Source organism: Manacus candei, unplaced genomic scaffold, assembly GCF_025592945.1.
Source record: "Manacus candei isolate 608988 ecotype Guabito, Panama unplaced genomic scaffold, ASM2559294v1 h1tg000009l, whole genome shotgun sequence".
Taxonomy (NCBI): Eukaryota; Metazoa; Chordata; class Aves; order Passeriformes; family Pipridae; genus Manacus; species Manacus candei.
The window spans coordinates 6,052,202-6,069,623 of NW_026138057.1; the positions used below are offsets into that span (position 1 = coordinate 6,052,202).

Below are 17,422 nucleotides of genomic sequence, written 5' to 3' on the forward strand. Positions count from 1 at the left end.
CCAGCCTTTCATAATAGTGTTTATTTGGTGTTAAGGCTAACACTAGAATTCAAACAGAATTGTTGTGAAGCATATTTTGTCTGCCTAAAATGCATACAGTGACACTTTTTGGAAGTGTTTAAGTGAATTGCAAACTTAAATTCCTGTAGTGGAAAAATTAGCAGCTTAAAAAGTTCCTTAAGTGTGTTCATACTCAACCTTATGCTTGCAATGCCCGTGTTCTTCTGGGGTAAAATGCAACAACCAGCATGTGGAGGCAGGCTGAGGATAGGCAGAGGAAGCAAAGGGATCATCTTCACTTCAGCAGGTTTTGCTCCAGAATTGCAACAGGCTCTGAAAAACAAGGATTTGAGCATGGAGTGTTGGGTCAGCCCTCCTGATCTTTCTCCTTTTCTCCTCTGGCTCATTCTTTACTTACCCTCGGTGTTTTATTACACGCTGCCTTCTGTCTGACAGTCCAATCTCCAGGGCAATTCTGTGACTGCAGATTTATTTACGGGCTGGTTTTGGATGTTCTTTACCGAGAAGCCAAAGTGGGAAGTGCACAAGTACTAGTTTGTCTGGTGCTTCCCACAAATCAGTACGCGTTGGACGAAGCAGTGCTGGGCAGCACGAGGTGCCTGCAGGTGTACTGTTTCTGGATCTGTCCTTTCAGTCACTTCCCCAAGCACCACACTTTGTTCTCCCTGTGTCCCTTCCTACACACACGCACAATCCTAAATACTCTCCACAATCTTATAGTTTTTAAATTTATATAACAGCCTAGCATTGACAATTTTTGTCTGATATTGCCACTGCAATCGCATTTGCCAGAAATTTGGATTGACATGATTTTGGCATAACCACGATAGCACAATGTTACCACAACAGCACAAAGTTCTAATGGCACAACAAGGAACTGTGGAGAAATCACTTTGCTATTCCATGTTATACAGGAACTTTTTTAATCCAGGACTTGGGTTTAGTCTTGAAATGCTAATGGTGTATTCCCTCCTCACTGCCCTGGAAGTTACCTTGTGTTAGTTCTGTTGGCTCATTCTAACTTCTTGGTATAACCTCTATAATGTTAGATGTTCTTTGTAGTTTGCATTCTAATTGACTTGAGCTACTTAGTAGAATGCTACTGGGTGAGAAATCAGGATTAAACCCAATAGATCTAAAGCTAATGAGATTCTAACTGCTGAGAACATGACAATTTTTCTGTTAATAATGGAAAAAAAATTCAGGTCACATTTTTATTTTGTGTTCTATTTAAATGACTCAGAGTTTTGTATTGAAAAATCTTCCAAACTGTTGGCTCTAATTTTTACCTAGAGTAGTATCAGTGAAATTTCAGTTCTTGGAAATAATCTCATGTAAAATCTAACTGAATAAGATAGTTCAGTCATTTTTTACTCTGATAGTCCTGGCTAACTTGCAATATCATGATCGTACAAGATTTCTTAAAATGTGTATATATTTGAAATTTATGTAATATTTAAATACAACTTCATTTCTAAGTAAGGAGTAAAAATAAAATTTCAGCTATTTTTTCTATTCATAAATCCACACTTTGTAAGGAATATTTAAAATAAGTTTACAGTACCATAGAGCGTTTCAGACAAATTCACTTTTCTGTGCAAAACCTCGAAGTTCCTCTGGCGTGTCAGCTTTCGGTTTCTTTTTAATATTACTTTTACAAGCCAGTATGTACCCCAGAACTAAAAGAATTCACTGAGGAAAAAGCTGTAGATCTGATTAACTATTGTAAGACACTTTTGGCGTAAGTTTGTCTTTGAGATGCTGTTTACTTTATCAAGGTTTACATGTACAAATGCAACTACTTACTGTATCATACACATTTGAATATTGCATTTTTTTCAGTAATAAACTTGGATATCTTTGAAAGCGGCTTTGATCTTTATTATTCCAAATATTCAAAGTTAATTTTAAAAAAATCATATACTTAAAAAGTGAGTGCTAATGAGCCTTCAAACCATACTATTGCAAGGAAGTAATTTCAGGGTTGGCTTGGGCACTTATAGCAATTAAATACTCAATTACTTTGATCTCAAGGCACAGATAGAATCAGTTTTCAAATTTTTAGCCATCTATGATCTCCTGCTTTCACCAGTGACTAACAAGTTCTTAAATTTAAGCTCCTTTAGAATTTACCTGTTCTAATTCTCAGTTTTTCAACCAAAGTGGACAGGCTAGCTCTTCCCTGGAAGGGTCAGTGGCTCAGGATATAAAGGAAATGAGAAGATAACTGTAAAAAATACTGACATGAATACTTAATCAGAATGGTAATTTCTCTGAATTCCAGTCTTCCTAGGACTTATTCTTAAATCTTGCTAAAAGACTGAATAATGAACTACTGATTAACAATTCTAGCCATCATTTGTAAGTGCACATGTTGGACTTATTAAACCCTGTGCCTGGCTCCATTACAAATACAGAAAACACTTGGGCTTAATGAGCAGCTTTAGCTGAAACAAAACTAATTTGTAAATATGAAGAAAAATTTTTCATGATATTTCTTCAACAGCATTTGGAGAGAATGAAATTCTAGCCAACATAAATCACTGTTTTTGACATTAAAGGGAAGAATTAAGATTCTCTTTTGTGGCAAACAACTTGAAAATATACTAAGTCTGTAGTGAATCCAATGTTGCCAAACTTGTGAAATGCATGCAGAACATAATAATACTGCATTGAGCAAGTGCCTTAAATATTCAGAGCAGACTTTGTTATCTTCACAGTTACAGGTCGTCAAATCAGATATCCTCTAGCTACCAGTAGAGAGGGTTTTATCCTCCTCCATCTGACTGTATAGCTTCATATTGGTGTTTGGAAACACTTCTACTCAGGAATTATTTTATGCCCTTATGCATGATAGTTAGGCTTTCTTAATACAACCTAGTCAATCATGTGTGTGGCCATGAGATGTAAATGATGTGTGAGGAGGCTTTTTGCGATACCTGGGAATAGGATTAACCTGACCTCCCTTCTCTCCCTCCATCAGAGGGCAATTCACAGTCTCACCTTAGTGAGAGACTTCAGAAACTTCTCCAAAGTCTTATTTTATCTCAAATTCACCTTTGCACATTTGCCCTCAATGGAAGGTTACTGAACAGAGCATGTGATATAGATGTAGTGCAGCTGCTTCAAGGAGGGAGCTCCCACAGCCAGATTTATTAAACATTTCTTCCAAAACAGCAGCGCTTCCAAAATCCCATTATCCGATCATTTCCCAGGTCTACCAAGAAATTAATAAATAAAAATCTGGCCTTTATTGCTATAGAGAGCAATTGTTCCCTCTTGGTCACCTACAAGCCAGTAAATGCAATAAAAAAAGTTCATAATTTCTGAAGCTGGAGAACTAAAGTTGGGTTAAATGTCCCCTGTCCCTCGCCTTCTAGAGGCGAGATTCTCTGCTCATATTTGTATAGGATTTTTCCTCGGGATTGTAACCAGAGATCTGGCAATGGGTTTCTTTGTTGATACTGTTCTTGAAGGCTTTATTTGCAGTAACTTTAGGCAGTTTTTTCTCAAAGTCAATCTGAAAAAAAAGAAAGAAAATACCCCTGTAGTTTGAAGCCTGTATTCACTGCTTTTTTTCCCTTTGATTGAAGGAAAATTGTTAGAACAGTGCAAGAAGACAAGATATTCATTCTGTATGCCTTTTTAATGAGCTACAAAGACTCGAGACACCTGAAGAACAGCCAGTGCTGTTGCTGTGGAGGAGGAGGAGGAGGAGGTGAAGATGGGAAGGAGCAGCCCAGGTGCTGGTGGTTGCAGCCCTGCCTGGTTGATACTCTTTGGTGCTGCTCTGGAGAGGAGAAGCCCCAGAGGCTCTGAAGGTGGAGCTGGCAGCAACAAGAAGTCATATAAGTGCTTAAGTCTTCCCCTCTGTGCTCAGAGGAGTTGATAGCTTGGTGAACTCCTCTCTATGGTTTAAAGTGCAGTTTTGTCCCTGCTTGGCTGCTGAAGCAAGGAGAGGGAGGTCAGACCCCATTTCATGGGCTGTTTGTCTCTGGAGAACCTGGGTCCCCATGTGTGATGCAAACAGGAAAAATAAGTAACTTATTACTGACCAGGCTTTGGCTGATCTCATTTCCAGTCTGCAGTGCCTAAGCAGCACCCTTTTTGTAAGTTCCAAAGCGATTGCTGAGAGCTGTTTGGTTCTCTGCTTAGCACATGCCCTCGTGTAGGTACATGCACGTGTTCCTGCTGCTCCTGGGCCACAGCAGGGCTGAGCTGGTTGGTTCAGGTACTCACCTCCAGGCTGTCGTGCTGCACGCCACACCAGAGGAGAGTTTTGAGTCTTTCAGACCAAAAGAAAAGCAGGTTGCAGACTGGCTTAATTAACACTGGTGGGATATCTTCTCCTTTAGTAGGTCCTGAAAAAAAAAATAAATAATGATACATGAGTCTATAGTTAGGTATGAGCCTTGGGAGCCTCTGACTGTGAGGTGGGGGAGCAGGGTCAGAGCCTGCTGCCCTCTCCTCCTGGGTCTGTGTCTCACAGACTGGATTTTTAAAAGCTTTTTTAACAGCTGAGTCAGATTCTTGTGCAAAAGCATATTTGTTTTATATAAATATATATATTTATATGTTTATATAGAACACCCACCTGTTATGTAGCTTATCAACAACCCTATGATGGCACATCCCAGGCAGCCAATGGCACTGAAGTACAGGTAGGACAGGGAGTACCAGGTGTCTGCCAGCAAAGGCCTGTGAAGAGGTGACAAAAGCAGCTCGTGACGGGCAACAGGTGTATTAAAGTTGTCTCCTGGCTGTGCCAGCAAACTGCAGCTCATACTGCAGTTACTCTGCGCTCCCAGCCTGCTCCCTGCTGGGGCCAAAACGCAGGCTTAGGTGGTAGCAATACCTCTCTGGAGCTGCCGTGGGAGCCGCTGTCGTCAGCGCCGCGGTGCCGTTCGCCAGCGTGCAGTTGAGGGTCGACAGTTGCAGAGGGATGGACTTCGTTGGTGGGGCAGGGTAAATGAAAGAGCCAGTACCAGCCCAAAAAGCCAAGGTGATCCCAGCTAAGAGGCCTCCAAGAGCACCCTGGGCAGGTGTAGAAAGATGCTGTTAAAGGTGATTCGCCAAAAGTGCTTTTCTGTGAACGTGAGTTAGGCAGGAGTAGGTGATGGTGGTTTAATCTATGTCAGTGTAAATAAATTCTGTTCTCTTGACCAAGGAACAAAATGTGGAGGTTTAATGCCCTCTAGGTATAAAAGTTGAAGCAAAACTGTGATCAGAGCTGTGATACAGATTTTAGTTTTACTTCTGGTAACCGTGATGGGAGTGCTGATGGGGCAATATGGAATGAGTTCGTGTTGTGTTTTGAGTGAGATAGCAAAGGCAGAGCAACTGACACAATTCTTTGTGTCCCAAGGCTGAGGGGAGTGCTGAATATTTTTTTCTTCTTAGTGAAACTTAAAACCAAAAATAGTAATAAAAAAACCCCTCATGTGGATCTAATCACCAATTATTCCACAGCTGGGTAGACTTAAATTGAAAAAGATAAATTCAGACAGGGAAAAGGCACAACTAAACAGATCTTAGATCCTCAGGCTCTAAATCTGAAAAGCAGCCCAAATTAAAAACCCAAACAATTTTCAAGATGGAGTTTTAACCAAACGACACCAAGAGATTTTCTTTTAGATCAGGATTTTTTTAAGCTTACCTTCCAGTTAGCACAAGGAAACACAATTCCCAGTGTAAATATTCCCAGCATGGGCCCCCCACACATCCCGTGGATGGAGAGGGAAGCCTGTGGGTGCAGAGAAGAGAGGGGAGTTCAGGGCAGCAGCTGAGCGGAGCATGCACAGTTCTGATTTCTGTCTGTAATTTTGAGTGGGAAAATGGTGAGGGAGAAGGGATAAGCAGTGATTTCAAGGCACAGTTAAAGAGAATCACACTCAGTAGCATTTCCTAGCAGTGACTAAATAATGAAGGAGTTAGGGGATTTATGATCTTTTTCTTTTTTTCCTAGTTATTCCTCTTATCAGAGGGTCCACTGAAATGGTTTAGGTAATGGAGCAGCCCTCAGAGCTGGCAGCATTATTTGTTCAGTTCACTGCATTTCTGTTCACTCCTGTTCTGTTCATTGCATTTCTGAAGCAAGAAATACCTGCACGATTCCTCCCATCAGCGACGCTGCTGCAGCCATGGAAGTGCACAGGACGCCGTATAAAACACCTGGAAAAGATCAGGTAATGAGGTTCTCAGTGCTGGACAATAGTGGGGACAGTTTCTAATTCAGTAGTGTCTGAGGTGACCAGGCAGCACTGGGGGAATTTGCACTTTGGGTTTGATGTTTAGAGTGGACCATTAAGCACCCAGCGGTGTCTTGTGTGAAGTCTTGTTGGGTTTTTGGCTGATTGATTTTTCTTACAAAGCAGAGCAATGGCAATGAAATTAATTTGGGAGTTATGCCTCATGTAGAAATATTTCTATTGCCTTTAAATATCACTTTTAAAATAATCTAGTAGTGAGTTGAGAAATGATGGTTTTCTTCCTTTGACACCAATTTTAACTTTGTAGTAGGCAGAACTCTCAAGTAAAGCCAACTGAAATGGTCTAGCACACCTTGGTAAAAATTCTAGGTACACAGTGAAAAAAACTAAGTAGCAAGTGGAAAAACAGAAATGGAGAAGGCTAGAAACAGTTACAGAGATACAAAAGATATTGGCTTGGCCCTTCCGTGATGTTTATGAACATTAATAAAATGCTTATGATATTATGGTATTCATAAAAGGGTTATGATATGAATGCAATAATATTAAAAACTATCCTAAAAATTCAAGTCACTTTGATGCTTGCTATGTTGATGATCTGGGATTTTTAAATTTTTTGTACGTATTTTTTTCTCTGAACAGCTGAATAACCTGCTTATGCAATAACTCTAAGCTTGAATAGAAATTACTTATTGTATTGCTCTAAAAGAATATGCAATACTACTATAGACTAATGTGGTAATAACTACATTGATATTCTTTCTGTGTCATAAAGAGTGTTTTCCAAAATTTTCAGTAGACCAAACTTTTCCAAGGATTTTGAGTAGTTGTTGATGCTAGTCTATGTTTGTTCCAGTACCATACAGTGCTGGTACTTCATGTTGTTGAAGAATCAGGCTGACATTCACCTTGGGAGTTTCTAAAGGGTTGCATTCCTGTGGAGGTTACCAAAGCACAAGTGTTTCTGAGGGAATGTCTTTACACAGTGCCCTTTGCTGCTGAAAAATGGAACCCCTCTAGGGTACCTACATAAGCCTTTGCTGATCCACGTGCTCATCTTCTCAGAGAGGTTTGGGAAACCTTTCTTGACCAAGTCTTCAAAGGTAACAGTTGCTAAAGCATTGATGCTGGCTGCTACAGTGCTGTAGAAAGGGAGAAGGATGGTAAGTAAATAGAAAGCAGTGTAATCTGAAATCCAATTGTATATATAAAGAAATGCTTCCTCTTGTTCAGCACTAATGCTCCTCAAGAACTGTGTGTTTTGTGGTGTTTTTCATGTGTGCTGCTGTAGCTGGGAAGGTTTCTTTTACCTCTGCAATTGTGGAGAGCTCTGCTTCATGCTGGCATGGAACGAGACAGAAACTCATCCTATTTACAAATCTCTAAAGACCTTCAAAATATAGATGTTCCAGAATTAAAACTTTACTCTCTTATGAACTGAAATATGTGCAGTTACCACTAGTGCTACCCTGGTCCTTCATGAATGACCTGGCTTTAAGCTAGGGGAATGAACCCATATTTGGTGAATACAGTCACAGATAGACTTGCTGAGAAGATTTATATCCTGACTGTGATATTGTGGCAGTTAGCTTAGGTAAAGACAATTTCGCCATGAGCAGCTCGGTTTTGTTTTGTCTGCATTGATAATATTATTCTAAAACCTATTTGGGATATAAAGATACTGGCGAAGTGGAGCTAGACTGTGCCATAAATGTAATCACAGAATCTTTTATGCTGGAAAAGATCTCTAAGATCATGGAGTCCAACCATTAACCCAACACTGCCAAGTCCACCACAAACCATGTCCCTAATGTCTACATGTCTTTTAAATACCCCCCTTTTCAAATACCCCCAGGGATGTAATGTAATTCAGTGAAGCACTAGTGCTGCTTCCTGGAATGTTCTAAGAAAAACAGCTGGGCTTTTTGTTAGGGTTTCAGGTTTTAACCTCATTCTTCTTAGAAATCATCCTACACAGCTAAAATGTCATTTCAAATTCACAGACCTTAGTGTTCCACTGAATGCACAGGCAACAAACAGTCCCGGGACTCCTGGCATCGAAGAAAAAATGTCCATGACAAAGTAGGGCATGAGCTGGGGCAGAAGGAGCACGAGAACAACACAAGAAATTAATTAAGGTTTTCCTGGGTAATGGAAGAAAAGTAGCTGTTTCTGGGCATGTTGCTAAATTCTGGCATTATCTCAAATAACATGGTGTCAGATTTTGAGCAAAGGGGATGTCTTTTGGTAAAAATGCCCATTTGGATTAGCACTGCAGAAGCGCCAGAATAGGTATTATTGTAGCCCTGATTTGGCAACCAGCCTGAGTGCTGAAAGGACATAAAGCATTGCACAAAATTTGAACTGTCCTGATATATGCTATATCTGGGCCCAAAGCAGCTCCTAATTATAGTAATGGACATCTGTACCTGATCAGGAGCTGAAATGAAATCAGCAGTCCAAGGGTCACAACTCTTGTAATGAGAATACATCACCAATCCACAAAATACTGCACACGCTAGGACTGTCCAAAGTCCCAATAAATTCAGGTAGAGTGCCCTAGAGCAAAGGCGAGAAACCGTTTAATGCAAAATAACAGCAAAACTGTTACAAGTTATTTATTCCAAACCTTTTAGGGAGATGCCTTAATTACAGCCGGTTATCTAATTCAAAGCTGACTGTATAATTCAAAGCAAGAGTTTAAAAAAACATGGAGAATTACAGCATCATTATGCTATAGGGCAAGGATGTTTCCAGGTAACTTTGTACAGCTGGAAGAGACCAGTATCCTCTATGCAGAATGGGCTGCACTGAGCACTGGGTCTTCACTCTTGTCCCCTGTAAGAGCAGATTTTTGCCTGTTGGGAGTTGTTGTTGCTGTTCACCCGTTAAGGCACACAGAATACTTTTTTGGATGGATTCTGTCATGTTTCACCATGTGAAGTAACAGTCTCAGTTGTTTTTCACCATCCCTGCTGGGAAAGTTGTGTGGCTGCTGTTCAGCAGGCCTGCAGGTCCCGAGAGCTGCCAGATTTTACAGAGCCCACACTGCGTTTGAACATCACCTTATGCAAGGTCTCTTGCTAAGGCCAGTTCAGACCTGGGACCCAAAATACTTTCCCAACTTCTTACTAGTGATGTTCTCACTGGTGTGACTTATAAATGTTTTTCAGACAATGAATTTTCTGCAGGATAAATTCATATAGACACACACAACCTCAAGAAAAATTAGTATGTTTGCAGCCAGCAAAAAGGCTAACTGTTTGAAGAAGGAAAAAAGTAAGAACCTTTATGCTTTAGACATGTGTGCAAGCAATTAGTGCTAGGTGTGTGAAACAAATCTGGTTGTTTAGTAAAACATGCTACCGCTGAAGTTGATTCTGATTATTTTTATGCCGTAGAATTTTAATAAATTATTGATTTTATTTTATTTAGATAATACCTTGTGCTGTAGCGCCCCACAAAATCAATAACCACTTTTAATACAACTTTAACACAATTGCAATAAATACACTTTTACAATTAAGCTGTAGATAGCACAATTTCTGTGTGGGCATCTTTGCCATACTCTGCTTCTGGGGATTAATTTGGCTGACCACAAATTGATAAACTGCAACAGATAGACAGCTATCTCTTTTTCTTTCTGCATTTACTTAAGTCAATTAGAGCAAGGGGTAGTAAGACTGTCAGAGCAAAATTAGCTTGCTACCACCTAATGGGATCCCAATTTTTACTTAGCATAGCTGACAAACTTAGTGTAATTCCACATCAGTATGCTTGATGGCAGGAATGGGTTAATGACAGGCAGCTTACAGTTTAGCGTGCTTTTCTGATTTGCAAGAGATGCATCTCTGTATCGTGGACTGATTGACTCCGTAGATCCCCAGCCACGTAAATGTTCCCCCAATAACTATTGTCCAGATGGTATGTCGTCTCAAAGGATCAGTATCGAAGCTAGAAGAAAGAAAGAAGCAACTTAGTTTGCTTATTTAAACATTTATTAGCAAGCGGTAGGTGATTTTTTTCACGATTATCTGGCATGTCCTGCCATCTGAATCAGAAATTCTGCATTGGCAATACTGTCCTCCAGCACAGACAACATTTGATGTGTTTAGGTTTGGAAGTTTTATTACTTTTATATTGGAACACATTTTTTTCACATCAGGATAAACAAATACTATTCAGATTCAGTCAGAGGACCAATTAATTAAATTAATCACATTTATGAGGCTGCTTATGCCCAAATATCAGATCTGCATCATATTGAAGCAACAGACCTACAAGCCATCCTACCTGGAACACTGTCCTCTGCTAGGAACAAGGGCACTTAGCAAACTCTAAAAAAATCCAGCAAACCCTTAATAACACATCATGATGACTTAAATTCCCTTACAGAAATTGCTTCAGCTGCAGTGTTATCTCTTGTACAATGAAATTCCATTACTCAGTAAATCTAACTGGTACAAGCATATCTTTCTGTCTTAAATCTGTCATCTTTGCAGTTCTCCTTATCTTGGTAGGTACAGCAGATAACATTTGACCTTGCTGCTGGATTCTGTCAGTGACTTGCCTTGATTAATGAACTTTTTAGTCAATGCCCTGAACAGCCAAAAGAAGGTCAGATTTCTATCCCAGTGCACCATTGCTAGCTGCTGTGGTGAGTGCATGTAAAGCAAAGTACTAATTTTAAGAAAGAAAATGAAAGATATATACAGATGGAAGGAATAATTTGGCTTCATTTGTAGCTACACAAAAAAAAAAAAATGGCAGAGTTCCCCTTCAGTTCAGCAGAACTTTGATTTCTTGAAAGAGTTAAGCTCTCCCGAGGGCCAACTGCATTGCCAAGAGCTAAAGAAATGAGGAATGGATGTCTCTGAATCACCAAGGTTCACAGAATCACAGAATCACAGAATATGCTGAGTTGCAAGGGACCCACAGGGATCATTGAGTCCAACCCTTAGCCCTGCACAGGACCATCCCCAAGAGTTACACCATGTTTTTGACTTAGTGAGGGTAGGGTTTCTAAACATTAAATATTCAAAAAGGGGAAGTATTGCACCACTTGTTTCTTACTCAAATATGTTTAGTCGTGATCCTTCATGGGCATCTTCCCAGACTTTGGTTGATCCACCATTCAGACTAGTTCCTCGAATCAAAACCGTCAGAAAGCCAGCCACCATGACAATCATTTGAAATGCATCTGTCCAGACAACAGCTTTTAATCCTCCCTAAAACGAAGAGAAACTGTATGCCCCCAATCTTCTTTCCTGTTGCTTGAGTACTGCAAAATGTAGAAAGACTCCTTATTTCAACAGCTCACGAGCTGTATGCACAGCACCCAGCAAATCAGGACTCTTTGCATTCTCCTGTGAAGGCTGTATTTTTGCGGGTCAGAAAATTCCAATGCCTGAATAGTTATATGAGAATACCTGACTTCCAGTTAAATGCTTTTTTTATGCCTTCTTTATATGCATTTGAAGAACGTATCACAGGGCAAAAATTGGGGAGTTCTGGCCTGTTCATGCATCCTGTCTCACTCTGTGTGTTCTCAGAGCCCGCTGGTGCACAGTTAGCCTCACACAGGAAAATAGCCCCAGAAAGTTTGCCATTTAGCTTTCTTCCATAGCTACTTTCATATTTGATCAAATATGTACTGTTGCAACATAATAAGTGATTTCAACAAGAGTGGACTTAAATATTGAAAAAATTCATTAGTGGTAATGAGAACAGGAACTAGGTTGTATCCTGAGCCCCAGGGCTCTGCTTCTTCACTGCCATGTTTATCTGTTTTGGAATTTGGAGTCTCATGTTGCTTCCACTCAGAAGCAATACTTTCCATGACCTGTTGGTTGTCCTTCCTAGGTTTTATTGCTCTGTTCTTGATCTGGGGTAACACCAGAGGCACGTTTTTCATTACAGAGTTTTTCAGCCTATAACTTGTAAAAGATAAGAATCAAGTCTTATCAAAAGATTTAGTGTGACAGGGGAAGGTTATCACCTCCTTATCTGGACTCTGCCTCAAGCTGTCTTGTTTAAACCTTGCAACATACAGCAGAGGATTAGACAGGATTTTTTTTTTCTCCAAATAGACTTATTTATACCACACAGTGTAGAAGAAATTTATCTCTGTGTTCTCCAACTTTAAACTTCAGTCAGACTGTATGTGGCAGACACCCTTCTGCCATAGTCTGTCATGTTTAAAGGGTGGTTGAATTAACCATTTGTGTTCCAGCTGTTCAGTAAGGCTTGTTACATACCAGAGTGCAATAGAAAGTGCAGACAATTCCTGTTGCAGCTACAGAGCCCCAGAGATCAAATCCAGTGACTGCAAAACCAAAGAAAACCAAATCATTAGAGAAATCTGAATAGTAACAGTAGAGCTGTAATCCTTTAGCTTTAGAAGGATAGGAGTAATTATTAATTTTAATCTTTTGTGTCTACTAGGAGCTTTGCTGGATTGTTCAAGTTTCTTAGAACTTCTGGATACTGTTATGCATTGTTGTCCTCTTTCAAATTGGAATTAACTAACTTTCAAGCAAAAGTAACATGTAAGAAGAATACTTGCATAAAGCAAAAGTGTCATTCTGATGGGACACAGCATTATAAGCAATGCTTCCCTTCTGTTCCCTAGACCGGAACTTTTTCTGAGAAACCAAGTTGTTCAGAGAATCCCAAAGAATCCTAAGACAAAAACACCCAGCCCCTAAGTAAATTCCATTCCCTGCAACTAGGAACAGTTTGATGCTAAAATGTGCTTCAGTAAAACGAATTTTTTTGTTCCTTTTGCCTCATAAAGTTCCTTTACACAAGACACACAAATTTTGGGTTGGCTGATCTTGAAATCTCTCCCACAAGGCACAGTTTATGAGAGCAAATATATTTTTAAAGGTTCTCTTATTAGCAAAGTTAGTATGGCATAATAATGAATTTGAACTCTCACATGGAATTCCTTTGCACACCAGAGGAAGGAAGTTTGGTGCTGTATGAGAGGAGCGATTGGACAAACCGGCTGCAACTCAGATGATGAACAATGAAAGCAGCCTCACAATCTCTTCCCAGTCAGTTTGGGTGAAATCAGGATTTGGGTCATGATGATTCCTTGTGCCCTATGGCAGTAAAATCACTGATCCCACCTGTGGTGATGGGTGCTGTATGCCTAGCTTGCAAACATTATTTGAATAAGTCTGCAGACAGAAAGCAGCACAGCACTGAGCTCCGGCTACACGGGAAGGAGTTACTCCCACGGAAATCAGAACACAGGAGACAGTGAAGGGGGGAGTCAAAGTACAGGGTATGGTCTTGGATCATCAGCTTGTACTGTGAACTTTGTCAGGATGTTGGGAAACTGTTTGCTGCGAACCTCTTCAGGTGGTTACTGAGTGGAGAGGACAGCAGAGCAGCAACAGCGAGGCTCCTACTAATGTACGGGTGTGAGAGGGGTCTGGGGGGTCAGAAAGGCAGAGATGGGAGGTGGAGGCAAAACCTGCTTACAGAACTTTTGAGGAGAGTCGGGTTTTTGTGTTATTTATCAATTTTCCTCACTTCGTTTACTCTGATTGCCTTGTGGTGTGGTTATTTGGGGTGGCAGTGTAGTGCACTCACCTTGGTTGAGTGCCAGTGATGGAGCATAGACCACTATTCCTGTGTAGAGGATCTGAAGGGGAAAAAGTCCATTAAAAAGTCATGTATTTGAATGCTCAGTGATAAGGCTTCTATTTAGAGTGGGGCTCTGAGCAAAACACTGGATCTAGGATGTTCTTTAGGTCTACCTGTACTGTATATGTCTTTCTGTTTCAGCCCTTACAAAATAAAAATCTTTGGTTTAATTCCTTTCTGAGGGAAGGACAATTACCTGTCTTGGTATTACTTATTTCACCTATTACTAAGATGACTAGATGACAAAATATTGTCACCAAATAGGAAGAGAGTATCTGCAGAAAACACGAAGAGTGATGCAGAAATAAGTTGCATGGATCTCAGAAATTAAATTTTAATTTTTGCCTTCAATCCTTTCAAGTAACTGACTTAATGCCCTTCACATGTAAGTTCTATCAGAACTCATGGAGAAACAAAACATAAAGCTCAGTAGCATTCAGATCTATTGCTGAAGGTTTGGAAATTAATAAAATGGAAATCATGCAAAAAGAAATGTCTCCCAATATTCCACAACACAACCATTCTTTCATTTTAGCATTCATAGTCCAAGTGAAAAAAAACTAAGAAAAAAAGAGTAATGTCATTAAAACATCTCATTCTAAAAAATGTACCCTCTGAGACTACTCTGTGAAAATCAGTGTTGAGTGAAATTAGCATTAAAATGAGTCAATGTTTTCTTACCGTCTGCAGGATGTAGATCAGCGTTGCAGCAAGGCGGACAATCTTGTTAAATCTTAACTCCAAATACTAAGAAAAAGAGTAATCTCAGTAAATTGCACATGTGGCATCTGTGACACAGACGCTGTTTGCCCCAAGTTAACACCTTGCTATGCAAGTAAAATCACTGGCAGCTGGCACTGCTGTTACGAGTGATAAGGAGAGCAGGACTGTCCTTACACATAGAGATAATTGCATTTAAGAAGTCTTCTCATCTGTACCATGTACTTGAAGTTCTAGCTGGGTTGCAGTACCTTCTTTGTATCAGGAATAACTGGAAGAGCCCAAGGGCTACAAAGGAGGGAAATTTAAACTTCAAATGAAAGTGTGTTCCAGCTATACAGTGAGGGAACTTAAGCTCATCTCTAGCAAAAAGAGCATTGTTTGACTCCAGTACTGGCAAAAGTGGAGGTGGAGCAGATGGTGAAGCAGCTATGTGGAGTTTCCTAGTGCATGAGCTAAGCTGGCTTTCTCACTTGCTCTGCCTCAGCCTAAAGCCAAATCTGCACATCACCAATGTGAAAAGACAAGAGAGGGGATCTTATGGACTTCCAGGTGGATGTAGAGAGGTGTTCCCAAGTACCACACAGCTGCAGAGGTAAGCAGATGTCTAGACCCAAAAGCCCAGATTTTAAGCCTGAATCACCACCTGGAATCTCTCTGTGGAGTCTCTGTAAAATCTCTCTGCCCCTGTGACAGCCTCCATGCAGCCTGCCCTGGGCTGGGTTTCTCCTTGGGCCATAGTCCCATATCCCCAGCAGATACCTGGCATGGACTGTACAAGTCTTCTCTCTTTTACAAGTCTCTAGGCTATGCACTATGTATTATTGCCAAAGCATCTTCTTTCTAACTAATTTTGTTTGTGCTTGTCTTGTGCTTCTTGGATAATAAACCCTATGGTCTCCCATACAAATACATAGCTAGTTTATGTAACTTGACCTGTTTCTAAAAATAATTCATGAAGCCAGCAAAATCATCTTTTCAGCATACTTGAAGGGTCTCTCTTGCTACAACCTTTGGTGTTTCAGATGACAGAAGTAATTAATTCTCTGATCTTGGATGAAAATCACCCAGAAAATGCAACCACTTGCAGCAATGGTCAATTTTACTCTTTTCCAACCAAAAAATATTTCCAAATACCCAGGCAGATCCGCTTGACCAAAGCCCTTCCTTGGGCTCGGGCTCAGAGAACATGAGCAGCCTTTCTGTTATCAGGAAGCTCCTTGTGAACTAACCCAACTTTCTTCATCCAATTCTTGCTTAGTTGAAACTGCCCACAAACAAGAGCAACTAAATTTGCAGCAGTTGATTAAAGTAAGTAAGAGGCTACCCCAAATGGTCAGTAGCTGCCCTGTGGGTGTGCAGGTGATAAGGGCTGCCGCTGAACTGCATTGTGAAGAAAATAATGTCTTCCAGAAAGAATACCAGGCAAAAACTGTACAAAATTCATAAGTCATTCATTTAGTTTCCTAGAGAATTTGTTTTCCAGCCCTGTCTTTTTTTCTTCTTTCTTTTTTATTTCTGGAACAGGCCTGTCGTCTTCTTTCTCTTCCTCCCATCTCAGATTTTTTGATATCCAATAGTCCACTTTTATAGTAAATTGGATCAAATTGCCGTATCTAGACTAAGTTTGAATTGGATAGTGTTGAATGTTGCTCTTAAACTCTGTCTTTAATACCTGCTCTCTAAACCAGAGGGGAATATTTGTAACATCACAAGCATTTGGATACACTGAAATATTTTCCAACCATGATTTAATTTGGTACTGGTGTGTAAACCCATACCCTGTCTGTGCTATATGTGCATAACAGGATCTCTGACCCTTATTTTGTGCTTTCAACGATGCAACATAAACAAATAGTTTGGATAATGCAACCAGTTTCTAAAAATAATTGATATATCGATGCCATTGTTCTGTAAAACACCGCAGAAAGTTTTCTGTCAGAGATTTTTATCTAAAAATACGTGCATGATGCTGACTTACGTTAGAACAGTGCCTTGATTTTAGGACTTTCACTTACCTCATAAGTGCTTGTTATGCCAGATCTGTAAAAGACAGGTAGAAAAAGCTCAGCAGTAAAAACGATGACAAGCGCGTATGAAAGAAAGAACAGCACAAAGGATGCCCCGTAGCGATAAACCTCGGAGGGTGTCCCCAGGACTGTTACTGCTGACATGAAGCTTGTTGTGAGAGAAAAAGCTATGGGTCCACATGTCATCTGCTTACCGCCCACCAAAAACTCCTTTGAAGTTTTTTTTTTCCTCTCTTTAACTGCAAAAAAGACTCCAATGCTGGCGCTGACCAAAAACAGTGCGGCAAAAACAACATAGTCCCAAACCACAAATTTTTTGATTTCCGGAGCTTCAAAGTTTGGCATTGCACCAGTTGTACAATTCTCTGATGGAGGATTCTGGTTTACTATGACTGGTGCTCTGACCAGATTAACTCTGTTGACAGCCAAGCTGAAGCTTATCTGTAGCTCATCGATGACAGATAATAAACAACCAGAAGGTGTTTTTTAATCCAGTTCAGTTCTAAGCAGGGGAAAAAAATGTAGCTAAGGATGAGTTAGGAAGGTGCTGAATGCACTTTGACTCTACAGCTACTAGTGCTTCTGCCAGGCAGGCTGAAGCGAGGGACTCTAGCTGTGAAATCTGTAGTACAATCCCTTTTTATCTATGAGGTATAAATTTAGGGTTAAACATTAACCTGACACATTGACTTGATCTGACTCTTGTCTAACCTCTCAGCATTTTTAAATAATAAAGTGAGACAATAGAGAAATAAATAAAGGAGAGCAAAATGAAGGAAAGCTCAG

At 40.2% G+C, this 17,422-nt stretch overlaps 1 protein-coding gene across 2 annotated transcripts; it reads right to left on the bottom strand.

Moving 5' to 3' along the window:
* Positions 1–59: 59 nt before the first annotated feature.
* Positions 60–17,241, bottom strand: SLC5A12 (solute carrier family 5 member 12). 2 transcript variants are annotated; one of them, XR_007902623.1, is made up of 16 exons: positions 16,625–17,241; positions 14,568–14,633; positions 13,833–13,884; positions 12,488–12,555; positions 11,304–11,458; positions 10,044–10,184; positions 8,660–8,789; positions 8,236–8,324; positions 7,260–7,372; positions 6,125–6,192; positions 5,678–5,764; positions 4,877–5,055; positions 4,616–4,719; positions 4,261–4,382; positions 419–3,541; positions 60–333 (listed from the first exon to the last, which is right to left on the bottom strand). XR_007902623.1 is itself a non-coding variant. In XM_051776760.1 (15 exons), the coding sequence occupies exons 1-15, from the start codon at positions 16,979–16,981 to the stop codon at positions 3,398–3,400; spliced, it is 1,875 nt and encodes a 624-aa protein (XP_051632720.1). In that variant the 5' UTR covers positions 16,982–17,241; the 3' UTR covers positions 60–3,397. The 2 variants fall into 2 exon arrangements, 1 of the variants encoding a protein (XP_051632720.1); XM_051776760.1 differs by having other exon boundaries at positions 60–3,541.
* Positions 17,242–17,422: the final 181 nt, after the last annotated feature.

Bases quoted from the DNA above. Each gene is read 5' to 3' on its own strand.
- SLC5A12 (XM_051776760.1), bottom strand. From the start codon at position 16,981: ATGCCAAACTTTGAAGCTCCGGAAATCAAAAAATTTGTGGTTTGGGAC. The intron at 12,556-13,832 runs GTGAGTGCACTA...TTGGTTTTGCAG, and splicing joins ATCACTGGCACTCAACCAAG to TCACTGGATTTGATCTCTGG. The intron at 4,383-4,615 runs GTGGGTGTTCTA...TTTTTTTTTCAG, and splicing joins GTTGATAAGCTACATAACAG to GACCTACTAAAGGAGAAGAT.